General features: G+C 32.7%; 1 protein-coding gene across 1 annotated transcript in view; it reads left to right on the forward strand.

Moving 5' to 3' along the window:
* The window catches only part of LOC106121546 (protein embryonic gonad), a 39,733-nt gene extending 22,256 nt beyond the window's left edge, over window positions 1–17,477 (forward strand). The window contains exon 2 of the mRNA XM_013317256.1: window positions 14,941–17,477. Within this exon, the coding sequence (XP_013172710.1) occupies window positions 14,941–15,873 (933 nt within the window). The 3' untranslated portion in view covers window positions 15,874–17,477. The remainder of the gene's footprint in view (window positions 1–14,940) is intronic.
* The last annotated feature ends 1,083 nt before the right edge of the window (window positions 17,478–18,560 follow it).

Genomic DNA, 18,560 nt, shown 5'->3' on the forward strand with positions numbered 1-18,560 from the left:
GTATAATTAATGACGGACATTTTTATTATCAATCGGTAACTAAACTTTTGACCATGACTAATTTAACAATCGTAAAATTTTACAGCCCATTTACCGTATTTCTGTTCATTGGTGTTAAACAATCTTTAATTATAATTTGTAACACTATCAAATATAACTCTGAAACTTCTAAAGTATTACAATGTCGAAATCCTTTATAATAAAGTAACTACAATACTATAAAACTACGTCTTAAAAGTTGGCAGTATTTAATACTAGCGGTTGCCGACGACTCCGTCCGCGCAGAATTAAAAAAAAACATAATTAGTAGCCTATGTGTTCTTCCAGACTATGCTCTATATGAATGCCAAATTTAATCGAGATCCGTTCAGCCGTTCCGCAGATACCTTCAAACAAACATCCATATATGCAAACATTCGCGTTTAAAATATAAGTAAGATCGGAACGTCTCTAATTAGTAATTACCTAAGCGTAGTCTTTTCTTTTGTTGATTTTTTTATTCTTTCTTTACCATTTACTTGTCAATTTATGTAATATTTGACATTTAAACACATACTATAAAAAATTCTCGATAGAAATAAAATACCATTGAATATGACAGTTAGTAATTATTTAACACTTTACTACGCAACTGTACCTATCAGTTTTATTATAAAATGAAGAAGCATTTTAGCAGCAGTGTACACAAGTACTTTTTCTATTCAATAGACAAAGAAACAGTTTAGTCTTTCATATCGATAAATGCAATAACATAGGTATCAGTCGACGTCGATATAATTGCCATGTACGTCACTAACGCACTTTGTAACCGAACTGTACCTAGTTATTAATGTACAAGATTATAATTTAACTAATACCCGTTTAATAGAGCCGTCTATGAAACGAGAGTTGATAGACATGGGAATTTTACCGCAGAATATGGTCCAGACTAATTAATTGAAAGTTATTTCTTTCTAAATGTTTGTTGGGAATTTATGTGAGAAAGTTATTTGAGTATTTTTTATTATTGATATTTTATTAACTTGTTTCTAGCTTACGTAAAAAAAATCTCTTACAATGAATGTTGGTTAATTTAGTTAAATTGTGTAATTGTAAGGAATACAATTGGCACTGGAAACTCATGGTTAAGCGCTATTTATAAGGTGTCTTGTCATGATGTAGATCAAATAATTATTATTATTTAATTGCAGAATAATTGACAAAAAAATTATTTACTTTTTTATATCATACGGTGGCAAACGAGCGAGCGGCCACCTGAAATCGCTGAAATAGCGAAGTGATCGTTGCCCATAGACATACGCAATTGCATATGCGTTGCCTAGCTTTAATCGACGGAGGAGAGGATGCACAGAAAGAAAACATTTCCATGCATCCTCTCATCCGGAAAGTCCACTTCCACTTCCCATCCTTTCCTTATAAGAAAAAAGGTGGGAAGGGACACAGGACTAAATTAGGTTTCCGGGACGCTCACTCATCAGACGAAACGCGGAATTGCTTCCACTTCTCGCCTGACTTCTGTGTGGTCGTGGTATTTCACCGGGCGAGCCGGGCCAATTCGTGCGAAGATGTTAAAGCGGGCTCTACTACTGTTAAAAGTCCCTGTGCAAGCTGATTGTTGAAATCTAGAATAGAACATAGTCTGGAAGAATACAAAGGCTACTTTTTAAGTCCCGTACAGACGGAGTCGCATGTGACAGCTAGTTATTAACAACTAAAAGTCCGATGAAAATGCTGATAAATAATCATACAATATCGCCTTTCCACAAAGATACCGTCTCTAAAAACAATTTAATTATCAATCATCTGTATAAAAAAATGCTTTCGACAATTATCGTTCGGAACGAGCTGTCATTATTCTATGAATACGAGCCGAATATTGCTTTGCTATTAATCATTAATCATAACTATATCTGAAGATATCAATCTAAGTATTTCTCTAATTACAGGAGGTAGCAGCTACCGATAGGATTGTTGCCGCCTTGAGCGTTGTTTTCGTTTTTTTCGACTACAACTAATAGATGGCGTTGAAATCTTATAATGAGGTGTCAATGTTCATTAAATTTAACATTAAAATTAATAATACGATTTTTTTTAAAGGACGGAGTAAAACCATCGGTATTTAAAAGAAATATATTTAAGTACATAATTTATTTCATTTAGTTAATGAAATAAAAAATCTATTAATTAATAAGATAAATTTGTGAACGACTCAGTTGTAGTTAAGACTCTAATTTACCTACAAATTGTCTTTCCTGATTGTTTAATTCATCTTATTTGGCAGTACTACAAGACTGCAATATTTCAAAATAAAGATAACTACGAATTTCATAGTTCATACTAGCTGTCGCCCGCGACTCCGTCCGTGCGGAATTAAAAATAGATGTTGGCCGATTCTCAGACCTATTCAATATGCTCACAAAATTTCATGAGAATCGGTCAAGCCGTTTCGGAGGATTATGGGAACGAAAATTGTGACACGATAATTTTATATATAAGATTTACGAATACTTGACACTTAAAATCGACAAATTCTGATACAAACAATTAATTATTAAGCGTTAATAGCCTAATGGTTAAGGATACGGATTTCCGATCACGAGGTCGGGAGTTCGAATCCCGCCATTCGACTATTGTCGTAAACCAAATCCTAGCACAAGCATACAGCTTAGTTGGAATGGTAAAAGAAATATTAGTAAATTTACAAAAAATCTGATAATATTTTTCTTTAAAAAAAATTGTCTATCAAATTGAAGGCAGAGGTCCTTTTTTACTCTTAATATAAAGTGCACAAAATATCGATCAATAAAGAAAACACATAACATTCTATAGAATTTAACAAAAGAGTTAACAAATTGTCTTCTACATTTGCTACTTAAGTTTCGGCAGCTGGATATATCATGATGTCTAATTATCGATAAGACACGCTCGAGTTACAATAGATTGACTGACAAGCCGAAAAATTATAACAAATGTTTCATATTTTATATGCGACGAAAACAATTAGTTATGTTAAAAATAATGGAATAAATTAAAAAGATTTTCTGTTTTACGTTGTGATATGAATGCTATTAAAGTATATAAATAAATAAAATCCTTTGTAAAACCATTAAGTCTTAATAAAAAATAAATTGTGCCTTCCATATTCAAAAATGTTTATTTGGCTTTAAAATATAAAAAAAAAACATGGACAGATTGTATGAAAGAGGATATTCGTAAGAAGGTTATATGACGGTTGATAGAGATATATTGTAGAATACAAACTGTGGCGACAGTAGGAGGTAGAATAGTAGGTTGATGATGAGACGGGATGATGATGACGTTGACAGGATCAAAGGTACGTTAAACTTATAAACATTACCAGCTGACGCCTGTGACTCTACTTCTACATCTATGCCAGATTTCAGCGAGAACCTTGCAGCCGTTCTAGAGATACCTTCTAACAGACATTCATACATCCAAACATTCGCATTTACAATATTAGTAAGGCTATGACTGTCGGTATTTTATTTACGGTACCGATTTAAAATGCTTTAAAATCTCTAAAGTAAGTTCCAGTACTATAAAAATACCAAATCTTGACGTGTGGACATTCTATTCTCTATAGAAATATACATGTATGGATACACGTTGTCGAGAATGTCTGTTAGTGAAGAGTTAGGGTCAAAGGCGATGCCATCACCGCGTTAAACGGAGTGAAAGTTGAAGCGGATTAACATACAATTTTTATAGTAACTGATATATTTTTATGGTAGATATTTAAAAACAAAGATCACTTAAATGCATCATTAATAGATAACATGACGTGCTATCATGGTGCGCTTGTATAAGTCCAAGACTAAAGTCTAAGTAGTTTTTGTTTTTCTGAATCATTTTTGTACTAATTACATAAGGAATTTTAGAACACAATCGTATTGCCAATAAAACTATTCGCAAAGTACAGTTAAGTTCACAAGTGTATATGGTACAGAGTCAATGACCGGACCAAAACACACCCAAAACGAGTAAAACGCTAGTTCCCGGCCGTTCCATTACCACGTGATAAGAGTCTATAAATTTATCACCGCACCTTACACTGAGGGCACTAAATCTCGACAATCTATAAAAAAGTACAATGTGACACCGCCTGTGTCCGATGACCCTAACAATAAAAAATGGTCACCATAAGCCCCGCTTACGAAACATGTCGTTTTGGTTTAAGATACAAGCTGATAGCGGGAATAAACTCTGAATATTTCATATTAATAATATAAATTCAATATTCAAAATATACGACCTGTAGGAGCGTAGTTTTTAAGTAAACCTTTTTTATAAGTTAAAATCAACTTAATGATAAATAATAATTGTTTAATATTTTAAATAGAACTAAGGACCCATGTTCGTGAATTATAAACAAAAGAATATCGCTAATATTCAACAAGCTACCGCCCGCGCCTCCGTCCGCGCCAATTTAAAAAAAAAATAAGTAGCCTATATGTTCTTCCAGACTATGTTCTACATCCATGCTCCGTCGATCCGTTTTGAAGATACCTCCTAAAAACAATCATCCATCATCTATCCATCCAAACTTTCGCATTTATAAAATTAAGAAGTAAGATATTTATTTCCCTCTTAAATCTTCTAACTTGTGTAATAATACAGTCGGCATTTTATCGACTCGTGCCCGACACAGATAAAACGTGAATAAATATAAAAGCGAGGCGCATGAAGGAGCTGAATTAATTAACAGAATTTTGATGTTGACCGCGAACGGGACACTTCACTGACACACGACAAATTCTTTTAATGTCTTATGGGGTATTTATGCAAAACAGAAGCACTCTCTACTAATGTTTTGGTGAAATATTAGATTTGATTTTAAAATACAACTACTTGTAAATATTACTTCAAATGCCTCTATGTTGCTAGTGTAATTCTGTAAATATAGAAAATAATTAATTCTTGCAAGTATCCAAAATATATTTTTATTAAACAGAGAAAAAAAAAGTTTTCAACTTTGCTTACACATTACACAATTAAAAAAAAACCCTACATTTTTTTAATGTAAAATTAAACGCATGTTGCATAACGCGGTCCCCGCCCACATGTCATTTTATTGTCAAATCGCTTGCGCCCGCGTCGCGCTTTCCTCGCTTTTATGACTATTTATATTGTTCGACATGTCATAAAAAGTCACAGTCGACGCGGCGGTCTGTCGTATGGAAAATACATATTTTACACTTCCATTGTACAGTTTGTTGAGAGCTTCTGATATAAAACGGTTTTCTTAAAATGTTAATAATTTATTAAGTTGATTTCTGAATGAACATCATTTGTAATCCTAAAGTTGAATTCGATTTATAGTCTTTACTTGTAAGAAATAATTAAAAACATATTTAAAATATTATTGACATTTCAAATATACAGACAATGTCATACATTCCTTTAATTATTTAACAAACTAGCTGTCGACCCCGACTCCGTCCGAATCTAAACATTTTCATTTATGATATTACTAAGATAAAGCATGGGATTGTTAAAAAAAAATTAAATAAAAGTTTTGTGATTATAATTTTGTTTTAAGGTGTTTGAAGGTTGATTTCAAATATTATTTTTAAATCTTACTAATGTTATAAATGCGAAAGTTTAGATGGATGGATGTTTGTTGGAAGGTATCTCCGGAACAAACCGGCTCCGGCTCAACCGATCTTGATGAAATTTGATATAGATGTAGAATATAGTCTGGAAGAACACATAGGCTACTTATTGCGTCTTTTAATTCGCGCGAAAGGCAGCTAGTGTAATATGAAAACAAAAAAATAAAAGTTTTATTTGTTTTCAATCTTCTCACATCAAAGTCGCGTAAGCAACTAAAGAAGTTTATAGCTTTTTTTTTATTTCATTCACGGATTTGTATTTTAAGTCGTTGTAAGATACAACTTAACAGTTCATTAAAATGAAGAAATATCATAAATCCTTTACTTTTGCATTTTATGAGCATGTTTACAGGTGTGGTGGAAAAAGGCTTTATTACTTTGACTTGGTTAAAGAGCGCTAAAGGAGAAAAAATGTTTCCAATATGGCTGACACTTGTCATGAATTTAATTGGCACTTGTAGTGTGTTCTCTCTAATCTCCTTATGTGTTAGTGACATAAATGAAATATAATACATTGTTTTTATTAGATTTTAATAGTACTTACGTTTTATTTCTTTAAGTAATTGACGTCCATACTGACTTGAATTTAAGTATCGAGTACCGAGTATTGAGTATTGAGTATTGAGTATCGAGTATCAAGTATTGATATTCAATACTCGATACTCTAAGTGCTAGAGAATCTTTACTTTCTGTTTACATAAACGCAATTAAATTTGGTTAATTTCAAATACTAATGTGTCAAATCTGACGTTTAAAAAAAGATAAAATAGGCACTTAGGCTCTCGCGAATATGTTCATTTTGCTTACATTTTAACTTACCTAATTTTGACCTTTAAAAACGTTATATAAATTTCTTGGTCCATTTCTCACGCATACGATAGATCTCACGTACAAAATAAATTGTTACATATTACGTTGTAAATTCATGGAACAACTCATACTATGATGTCACGTTTCAAGGTATTTCGCGGAATAAGGAAAAGAAATTTTTCAATCGTGTGCCAAGTTATGAATGAATTTCCTTCTTACTTGATTCGAATACGGAAAGACATGTTATTTTATTATAGGATGATATAAAAAATAACTACATCTATACTAGCGTTGGTGGCTCAGGAGTCAAGCACTTGACTTGCAATCTGCAGGTCCTGGGTTCGAATCCCGCCATGTACCAATGTGTTTTTCGATTTACATATGTATATTTATCCGACGTTCTTACGGTGAAGGAAAACATCGTGATGCAACCTGCACATATCTGAGAAGAAATTCAATGTGTGAAGTCAACCAACCCGCACTTGGCCAGCGTGGTTGACTATGGGCTAATCACCCTTAACTTATGGTAGGCTCCGAGCCCCTCGGTGATGACTATAGTAAGCTGATGATGATGATGATGATGATACTAGCTGTCGCCCGCGACTCCGTCCTCGAGGAATTAAAAAATATTAAATTTATAGCCTATGTATTCTTCCAGACTATATTATACGTCTTTGCCAACAGCGAGATCTATACAGCCGTTATGGAGATGCCTTCAAAAAACATCCATCCATCTAAAAAATTGTCTTAGTTGTAAGTTAATTATAGCAATATTTAAAATAAAAATGCTAAATGACTCGGATCGGATGTATTAAAATGTTTTTGAAAGTAATATTTTCCAAAATTATCTTTAACTTGACAATTTAAATACTCCATATTTTAAGGGTCTCATAGACATCTTTATAATTGTAAACAGATTCGAAGTTCGAATTAGAAAGAATTTCGACGTAACTATGTCGACTTGACGACCCATACCAACACGCCCGACCTTATGATCTATGCAAATCAGTGTACGTGATGTTTTTTTTTACTCTCGCGTTTATCCGTCATCTGTTATTTCAATTTAATTGTTTTCGGACTTTTACCATAAAGAAATCTTTAGTTTTATTGATAAAATAATATTTGCAATATTCGATTTTGCACTTCATCGACAAAATATATAATTTGTATGATTTGTCGTTGTACTTTATACTTTTTTTTGTGACTGAATTACCACTGTTTGCCTTGAGGAGGCATTTACAGCTTCACTGGGCTTGAGGTGGCCGAGCGCACATGGCACTTAGCCTAAACCTCGTTTAAGAGTTACTAAGCTCGAGGGCTCCCTCAGGAACCTCGGCTCGTGCCGGTACTTCGTTATTATTACAGGATTGGGAGGCCGCTGAGCTCTTAGGTCGCTTTGGTGGACGCTCCATGGAGTGGAGTGACGGGGCTCAATGGCCCCCAAGAGGGAACCTCGGCTTGGGCTGTCACTCAATACGCTAATACAAATTTGGTCGTTGACGTAATGAACCTTTATCGCACATTTTCGTGCTAGGCCCTTATTACCTACCACATTGGCAAGGAAGCTTTTTATCGCGCGTTAATAAAGCGTTCAAATAAAACAAATGCATTTCTAAGCATCAATTCATAGGGTAGCGCTTTTAAAAGGCGATCCTTTTTATTGCGCAGTCAATATTTTGAGATCTAAGAAAAATCAAGAGTGATTTTAAAGCGTCCGTCAACGTCAAGCTATTCTACTTTTTATGTATACTTAAGTATTTTTAGATATTATTAGTTAGGATCATTTGGCGCGGATGGCGCGCTTCTTGCAAAGTCAAGTGTCAGAACGATTAGTGAGGGGACATAAACGTCGACATTTTACTAAGGCTAGTGTTGTGCCAGTAAGTGGGCATAGCAAATTGGAAGTCTGTGGCCAGAGATAGACCGAGGTGGAAAAAGTTGCTGGACCAAGCCAAGGCCCACAAAGGGCTGTAGAGCTAGAAGAAGAAGAAGTGTTGTGCCAGTACACCTGCACAATGTCGGATTTTCTTCCTAACAGTATTAATTCTGTTACTTCATGGAACAACAACACTAACCGATTTCTTAGTACTGTAATATTTCATATATCACTCTTTGTTTTGATAAAATTCACTTCACACTTTGAATCTATTGAAATCACACTTTGAAATTTACTTTATCAAATTAGATACACTCGTGTTTAATAAAACACGTTAAAAGCACTTGTAAAGTACTTGACGACATACATTAAACAAACAAAAATGTATTTCTATTACAAGGCTATTGATACGTAAGTAAATATGATTCTTAAGTTTTTATTTAAGTTTAAGTTTAAAATACGTTTAAATGCATAACAGACTAATGTCACTTGAATAACAATTTTTTGATGTATGTAATTTTAATTTTCTTTAAAATCTTTGTTAGTTATATTGTTTTTTTTTATTTCATATTGATAAAGGGTTATTGACGATAATATAATAGATTTTTTTTTAAATATAGCAATATTTGTAGGTCATCGGTTACAAAATTGCCCCAGAAGGTGTAAAATTTTTAAGTTTTTAAAAAATGCCCTTAATTTTTTTTAATACCCAGAGGGGAATTTTGTATTTAATTTTTCTGGTGACCCTTGTGACCACCCCTATCAACCCCCTACCTATGTACGTAACCTTTTGGGACACCCTGTATGTCATCACTTTGTTATTATTGTTTTCATTTTAACAATATTTTAAAAAGATTCTTCAAATTGCTTGGAAATCTCTCAAATATGAAGCACATTGTTATATTGAAATAAAAATGGCAAGATAATTATTGGAATTTATAACTCAATCGAATCAACAGCTAATTGGAGTTAACATTTCATATTTTATTTAATCTCTTTATCAAAAACTAATTAGTAATTCGGTGGTCATGTAATTGAGATATCTACATATCCAATGGATCCATTAGTTTGTTATTTAAACTCAAAATAAATTAACAAGAGTTTAACGAAGCTGATGAATTTATTTTGGCTTAGCCTTTTTTATTTTAAAACAGTTTTTATCGGCCATGATTCGGCAATCAGTGTTATTTAAATATCTGATTGTGTTTATATTTTACCGCTTTAATATTTGATATAAAGTTATTTATAAATCAGTTTTATATTTCTTAATAATTTTACTAATATTGACTACACAAAAATAATTATTTTACAACTATTACAAACAAAAAGTACTACTTAAATAGCTGCAGAATGTCATCATACTTTTATGGTTTATGTAATATATTTTATTGTGTACATCAGTAATAACATACCTAAAAATGACAACTAAACATTACAATGCAATCTTTATAACTAGAATCTAGTTAAGTAGAAGTATTCAGTAAGTCGAAATTACCGCTCCCTTCCACTCAATTCTCATATTTACAGTGTATTTCAAATTATTTAGACTTAGTTATTTGAATAAAATATTATTTCCTTGCGTATTCATTTTAGTATATATTACTCATTAATTCGTAATTTAGACTAAAGTCTGACTTACAAGTCAAAGTTAGTAAAATGTACTGGGAATTCCCCGTCAAATACTTCATATCATCAAGACTTTTTAAATCAAAGTTTTTTGTAACACCCTTGACATTGGAGTTATCAAGATTCTTCTGTATTTATTTGTAATGTTTTGTAAAGGAATAGCTTAAAGGTTGGCATGAGTTGTACGCGACCGTGAGGACTTGGCACCAAGCGGTCATTAACAACACAAAACAATTGTTTTTATTCTACCCACAGCCGCGCAGCCATCAATTATCTACAGTGACTTGTATTTAAATATTTAGATTAAATTGTTATGTTATATTTAGCTTTGTCTATTCACATCTAAATAGAAATCGAGATGTTTGTTTGTTTAATATGTTTGTAACGTTGTATCCCGAAGATGTTTTATTGAAATACGATTATATTTAATCTGGATTATCTTTAAAAATTCTAGTGTCTTCTATTCTGTTAACGTATTCCAGTTTCTTTTTTTTAATTTCTACAGATTGACTCATCATCAGCTCACTATACGTCCCCACCGAGGGGTTCGGAGCCTACTCTAAGTTAAGGGAGATAAGGCCATAGTCAACCACGCTGGTCAAGTGCGGGTTGGTTGACTTCACACATAACTTTGAATTTATTCTCAGATATGTGCATGTGCAGGCATCACGATGTTTTCCTTCACCGTAAAAACATCGGATAAATGTACATATGTAAATCGGAAATCGAAAAACACATTGGTATACATGGAGGGATTCGAACCCAGGACCTGCAAATTTCAAGTCGAGTGCTTGACCCCTGAGCCCAGATTGACTATTCGCTTATATTTAATTTAAGCATTAGAAAAAAGTCAGTTCTTTTCACGTTAACTTTTGGCGCACCGAGTAGTCACGTCATAATTTCTTCAAATACGCCCTCGACTACATTCAACTATGAATCTAAGCAACCTATGCTTCATAAAACTCATAATTTTATCAACATTTCATAATACAATAAAGAAAAAATGTTGCATAATTAAGGAAAACAAACTTTAAACTGTTTTGGATGCTCTTGGTTAAAGTTGTCTCAACATTTATACGCCACTCGGCTGAATCATTTCAAGTGTCAAAAGCAGACTGAATCATATTACTCGAGTACATTCGTGGTATGAAAGTTACTGAGTAACAACTACTGAGAAATAAAGACAGAAAACCGCAATAACATTTGACAGATGTCCTATAAAGCTACTTATAAAACATAGCCTACATTTTTATGACCACGAACATAAAGGATGTATAATTGTCAATACAACCTTGTCGTAACAATCTAAGAAGTTTTACGAGTAACGCGCTCTGCATAATTTTGCCCTGATCTATGAGATTGCCTTCATTTGAGTTTTATCTAAACTACTTTTATATATTAATAATATAAATGCGAATGTATGGATGTTTGTTACGGGGTATCTCCAGAACGGCTGTATAGATCTCGCTGAAATTCGACATAGATGTAGAACATAGCCTGAAGGCAGACATAGGCTACTATTTGTGTCGGAAACAGAAGCGACTACATATACAGAAAAGATGTACTTATTGGAAATGGTCATTAAATATTTTTTTTAATTATAATTTGCAGCTTTTGTGTCGAGTTGTGATGTGTTGATCTAATAAAAATTAGTAAATTGTTACGGGAAATTAAAAATATGATATCACTAATGTTAAAATCAAAATACAATATATTTTCTCGTTATAAAGATTTTATTTTTAAAAATTCAAAAAGATTAATATAATGTTTGATTTGACGGTCAGTTAATAAACGTAACCTTTCATACATTAATGATTTTGACAACTGTTGAAAATCAATGTAAATGATTACGGAATATTAAAGCGTATAGACATAATGTCAACAGTTGTGTTAGCCAACTTGTAAACCATCGCGGATACGGTTTGCACAATATGAAAATAGTACAAACCGCAACACCTTATCTGGTTAACATTAACTATTATATATGCTACTATTATTAGAAATTCAAAGATATATGTGAAGTCAACCAACCCGCACTTGGCCAGCGTGGTTGACTATGGCCTAATCACCCTTAACTTAGGGTAGGCTCCGAGCCCCTCGGTGGGGACGTATAGTGAGCTGATGATGATGATGATTATATATGCAACTGCAATCGTACTTTTTAAGTAGAAAAAGGCTAAAATGTGTTCAGTTTTAAATATTGAAGTACTTTGTGAATATTGAAAAATGTCGTATTTTCTACGCATATATTTGCGATGTAGATGACGAAAAACCGATTTTTTTATTTTAGTTTTCTCTTGTTTGTCTGTACAAAGCCGCGTTTGTTGACGATTTTGACGTCAAGTTTGCAGGTGGGCATATTCAACTCTATTTTATTACTGCTGACGATGTTGCGGGTGACCGTTACTTACTAATAAATCTCTTATTGTTTAAGTCAAATATGTAAAACTACTTGAGTTTGAACGTCCGAATACCAGGCGCCATTCTTAAAATCGAATGCTAATAATTTTGAGTACGGCTTTTGTTTATTGCTAATTTATTCATTTGAATCTCGTTCGTAGACAGTTGTTTTAGAATATCGATATATTCTCAGCATTGTCTAGATTTTTTAAACGAAACAATCGTGATTAACAAGATTGATGACAGATATAGAAAATGTCATTCATAAAAATATTTATGTCACAATTAATTTGTAGAATCGGACATAACGCAAAACGACTAAATGCGTGATAACGTACTATTTGACGCATACACTGAACAACTCTTAGTACGTCCTAAATTTTGAAATTTCGGTGACGATTACGTAAACATAATATGTCATCACACAATTTCAATCAGCTTATAGTCATAAATTGTAAGAAAGTATACGCAAACACATTGTTACGGAAGAAAAAGTATTTTATTATACGAAAGGCCGTGAGAATCGTCGCCCCGCCTACGCGAAACGAATTCTTAGAACATATATCATTACAGTAAAAGATGTGTGCCTTTTTGTTTAATACGCACACATTTTTTTTGTTCAAAACCGGAATATTCACTTGACTAGTCTTATTTGACCCAAGTGATAGTATTACAGTCTTTTGACCTCAGGTGCCGTATTTATAGTCGGTACTAAAACAAACGTATATGAATAAATATTGTTATCTCTTTCATTCTATTTTAAAATAACAGAGATAACAATAATTCGAAATTCAAAAAACATTATTCGCAATCCAGTTTACACATTATTAATATAATTCGTTTCCTAATTTAACGTAACTAAAATGAGAATGTAAACCAAGAAATCCTATTGAAACTTAAATAGAATTTGTATGCAGTTGTATTATAAAATGATGTTATTACTATTACAATATCGTGGTACAAATCAAACATTGAATAAGTAATTTATTTATACGATATTGGAATAAGTGGTTCAGATAGGAGTCATAAAGCGATGTTAGCATCATCATAAAATACATATCCAGAGACAATTATCGTTGTAATATTTCTCGTAATAACAAAACTGAAATCAAGTCACGTACGAACGAGGCTCTTTCGTTCAATTAGAGGTTCTATCTCTTACCGCGATCCGCACCCATAAGGAAGAGGCATATCTCAAATTTCTAATCTAGTGACTCATATAATATGCGTTCGCGAAATTACATTTTCCTACATTCCATACTGGACATTGAAGTCATTTTCTTCTGTGTACACTGTTGACTATGCGTAGATACTTAAAGATAAGTCATATTTTAATATTTTGTATACATAAAAGTTATTTTACTGTTGATCAATCGTGTAAAAAATACTATAATTTACAATTGAATAGGCTCCGAAACTACTGAAATGAATTAAAAAATTAATTGTCTAAAATAATCTGTTGGGAAGTTACATTTGTCCTGGGTGACGTAGGCTAAACTTTTTTTTAATCCGCGCGGACGAAGTCGGTCGCTACTACAAAATAAAACATTAAATTACGCACAAATTTTGGTTCAAATTTTTGTAAGTAAAATTTATTAGTCAAAGAACTAAATTAGACCAATTGTTAAGTTTACCGTTAGAATTCTGGTTTTAAGTGCGCTATGAATATTGTCTGTGGGTGTCGACAATGTCTTCGTATGGCTACGGTGACGTCTATATTTGTAATTTGAACTTTCAAATAAGACCATTTGTCCACATTTAAAAGTAGCTTGAAATTCTTAGAACGCAATTTAACTGTACAGTGCCAAATCAATTTTAGTATGTCATTTTGTTCCAATTTATAAGTAGTTAGTTTTTGTACTAAATACAAAGACTAAAATATTAACCATCACACATCACAAAATTAAGCTCCGACCGACTTCCATTTTGTTAATTTGCGGATTAGGTAAGGTTAAAGAAAAATGCAAATTAAAAGGTTCATTTGCATAAAACAAAAAAGGTCCGTTCAAATGCAATAAGCAATAAAAAATATTGTCATAATCCCAAATTAATAATACGACAGATCATAATTTAGCACTAAAATCGCACCGACCCCGGCGAGGCTCGGTGAAACTGTAACACAATCACATATATTACATTTTTGTACGAATTTAATTGGCTAAGAAAAGAGCCGAGGCCGGTCGCAGCGGGGTAACATCCAAATATATTTAAAAAATCCTCAGAACTCTCCCATTACTTACGTCAAAGACGCAACAGGACGCGAGAGCACTTCTGCAATATTAAGCGTGAGATACGGCCTCCTTCGCACTGACCCACATTTCGAACCGAGCGCGATGCTCTTTATGATGACTTTATGAAAAATGTAGTTTTTAATTCTGCCCAGGGCCGGGTAAATTGAATACCAATACGAGGGTCTCCTTAACTGTAACGCTTATAAATTGCCATTTCTTATGAGAGACCGACGGAAGCCTGTCGATAATTTAAGCTAAATTAATGCAACCGCATATAAGAAATCAGTATCGTCATCTTTTCGCTAAAACGAATCGACCTTTATGAATTTACATATATTAAAATTGGAATTTTCTCTTGTTACAGTCCTTCTTCGGGCGGACATACAACAACTTATCATCGATATCGGAATGCAAGAATAATGGAGAGTGCGTCATCAACAAGAAAAATAGAACCGCCTGCAAAGCATGCCGCTTACGGAAATGTTTGCTCGTCGGGATGTCCAAGTCCGGTTCGAGATATGGAAGAAGATCTAATTGGTTTAAAATCCACTGCCTGCTTCAAGAACAGCAGCAACAGCATATACAACAAATGCAGACGAGTAAATCACCTCCTACATTTAATTCGAACATCAATCCGTCATTCTTACCTACGAACCTGCTCCCAGCCGCCGCATTGGCAGAATATTACAAGAGTTCAGAAAAGATACCCTTTAGCGAAGAAGTAACGAGACAAAGCGTCTCACCATCCGACTCCGGAGCTTCATCAGCGGATCCTGAAGATGATAACAGCTCGAGGAGTACCAGCGGGTTAAGTATTTTTAGACCAGCGTCATCTCCATGTAGTGAAAAAGATGTACGATTGCAGGCGCTTAGGAATCAAAGTAAAGAATTTCGGAGAAAAAAGCCTTCTACGCTGCCACCTTCTCCTTTTAGTACAGCTTCGGCTACACCGAGCTATCCTTCTAGAGGTACATCTTTTCTACCTTTACCGACCGCAATACAGAACTTTAGGTCAATTCCCCCTGGGGTTCCTGCGTGGCCGACGCGCAATGGTGGTGATCTCTTGCTCCATTCCCCTGCCGTAGCCGGCGTAGCTATAGAACAGGATCAGCCGATAGATTTATCTATAAAATCCACTGCAGTACTCTTCAGAAGTCCGAAGCGGGATGAAGTCAGCGATTCTGAACCAGAATTAAGTATTGATTTAAATGAAGATAACGGTAAAGACATTATGAAGAATCCTCTTGATTTAAGTCTTGTACCGAAACGGACAGAAGAAGTTCCAATGACTGGATGAGAATAGAATTTCTTTTGAGGATCACAAGGAAACATACCTTTTTATATTTTATTAAAATTATTCCTAATTAGATAAACATTTAAAATGACTATCGAATATTCTGCCATACAGTATTTAGTGATACGTACATTTTCTCTTCTACATTACCTGATCTTGCTACCATTATGTTTATATTGCTATAACTATGCTTTCTATCTTTTGAAATAATAGAATTATATATTTTATTAAACTATTGTATTATAAAACTTTGAACATAAAACTATATACTTAGTATAAATGAAAGCGGTTGTATCATAAATCTGAGAGAGTAATTGTAAATATAATTTGAATGTTAATGATAAATACATAATAGAGTTATGTACGAAGTGTTATGTACAATGTGCCAGTGTTAGTGCCAGTTTATGTAAAATGCCAGTGTTAGTTATATATAAACAATTATATTATATAATGGGATGAACGGCCAGTCGAATCGTGAAGCTCAAAATTATGAAATGTACAAATAAATTTAAGATAAATTGTATATTTTTGATTTGATGCAAGTTATCTAAGTATTTATTTTAGTATTTAGGCCAGTTTTCTGAGTCATATTAATTGATTAAGCAACATTTAGTATAATTTGTCAATATTTTAATATAATTAGTCGATTTATGTTTGAATTTTTTGTCTCGCATGTTAATATCGTTATTTGTTTCGTTTTTTTTTAGATGTTTTGATAATTTGATACATTCCCTTATGCCATTTAATGATGTTAATTTTTAATTTAATATTTACTATATACTTATTTGCTTAGACCTTTTCTATATCTAAAATAGGATTTCATTTGTCATAATATTTTTAGTTACCAAATGTGAAATACAAAAGTGCAATTAGCAAATTATAACAGGGCCGACAAAATACGTACTTAATGTTTGATATACACTGACCGAAGTTTGCAGACGACCGCTAAATGTGCTATCGAATTTGCGTTGACTGCTTAAATCTATTCGTGTATGTCAGCTCTAAAAGAATATAAAATTTACAGAAAAATATGAGAACATGAATACGCAAAAGAAATAGGTCTGATGTCTTTTCTGTCATACCAAAAGTACCCTTCCTATAGATGTCCCGTCTTATAGTAAAATCCTTGTTGAAAATAGTCGCGCTCCTCCAGCGAGTTTAGTTTTTGGTCAAGTTTAGTTGTGATTTCACGATTACAACTACACTCATCAACTAATTATCAACTAAAATATTTTTCAGAATTAAAAACACTAAAAAGAAGTTAAAGGTTTAGAAGGCTGTTTATTCAAACATACTAAACTTTAATTATAATTAAATTAGATACAAAAACAATCATACATAACTAATCTACATGATGATAAAAAATCCATTTTAGTCCGTGTCGTGAATTTGCAGATCATAGAATCCAAACAGAGGTCACAAAAAGAGACTTAAGATTTATAATTGGTGACTAATTGTCATTTAAGACTTTAAATAATTGTGTATTTTAATATGAACTTGTAGTAAAATTGTTTAAAGAGATGAAGTCAAGTCAATATTGAAAATGATGGCTAAATAAATGTTAACTCTAATACATTCCTAAGTTTACAAGTTACTTAAATAATTGGTTGTTATTGTTTTCAGTGTGATATTGATATTATTATGTGTTTAATATATTTTTTTACGTTTATAAAATAAATCTTAATATATTTCATGAAAGAATAAACGTGAGTGCCTTTATCGAGTCGTTTTATTTAACCCCTGTGAAAGCAAATTTAAGTATAACATAATTCGATACATCAACACTTTTTTTTTTACAGTGAGTGAAAGGAATCTTGTATAAATATTCTGCTAGTAAAAATCCATTACAATGATTTTATAATCTGCGATTCAAGTTTATTAAATACTAGCTGTCACCCGCGACTCCGTCCGCGCGGGTTAATAGAAAAACTAATTAACACCTAGCGTATGCGTTCTTCCAGACTATTTTTTACTATGCCAAAATTTAGCGAGCTCCATGCAGCTGTTCAGGACATATCTTCTAATAAATCAATCCACGCATTAAAAGTCGCATTTATAATATTAGTAAGATACTAGAATTACACACTCTTCTATCGAGAATGACTAGAATTATTATTATAAATTGTTATTGTGAGCAATAAGTAATAAATTATTGACTTGGATCAGCCCTTTATCCTTGTTTATGCGGATTAGATGCGGCCATCTTGAATTGTCATAAGATGTGAATAATTTACGCAAAATATTTAAATTATCAAATGGCCCTTTAATTATACAGTGTTAGCTACAATTAAAAGCATATTTATTTATCTTTATAACCGTTTAAGTATATAGAAGGCTACATAAGACTATATAAGATATAGTACATAACCATAAAGAAACTTAGACTGGGTTTCAATTACATTAGCTCATACATATGTTAACCATTTTATCGCACGCTATTTTACGAGAAATCATGATGATTAAAATTTAATTAAAATTTAAAACTTTTACTATTTGACCTGAAATATCATTAAGGCATTCATACGGCAAACCTGAGAGTAGACACGTAGAAAAATTTACTAGATTGAGCTAAAGGACCTACACAAATCTGCACCATTCAAGTCTTTGCCATTGTAGGTAAACTTTGCTTAAATTTTTCTGTATACATCATTATGTTCTTAGGTAATAACTAAGAACAGACGACAACGAAT

This window comes from Papilio xuthus, unplaced genomic scaffold, assembly GCF_000836235.2.
Source record: "Papilio xuthus unplaced genomic scaffold, Pxut_1.1 DF826945.1, whole genome shotgun sequence".
In the NCBI taxonomy this organism is placed as follows: Eukaryota; Metazoa; Arthropoda; class Insecta; order Lepidoptera; family Papilionidae; genus Papilio; species Papilio xuthus.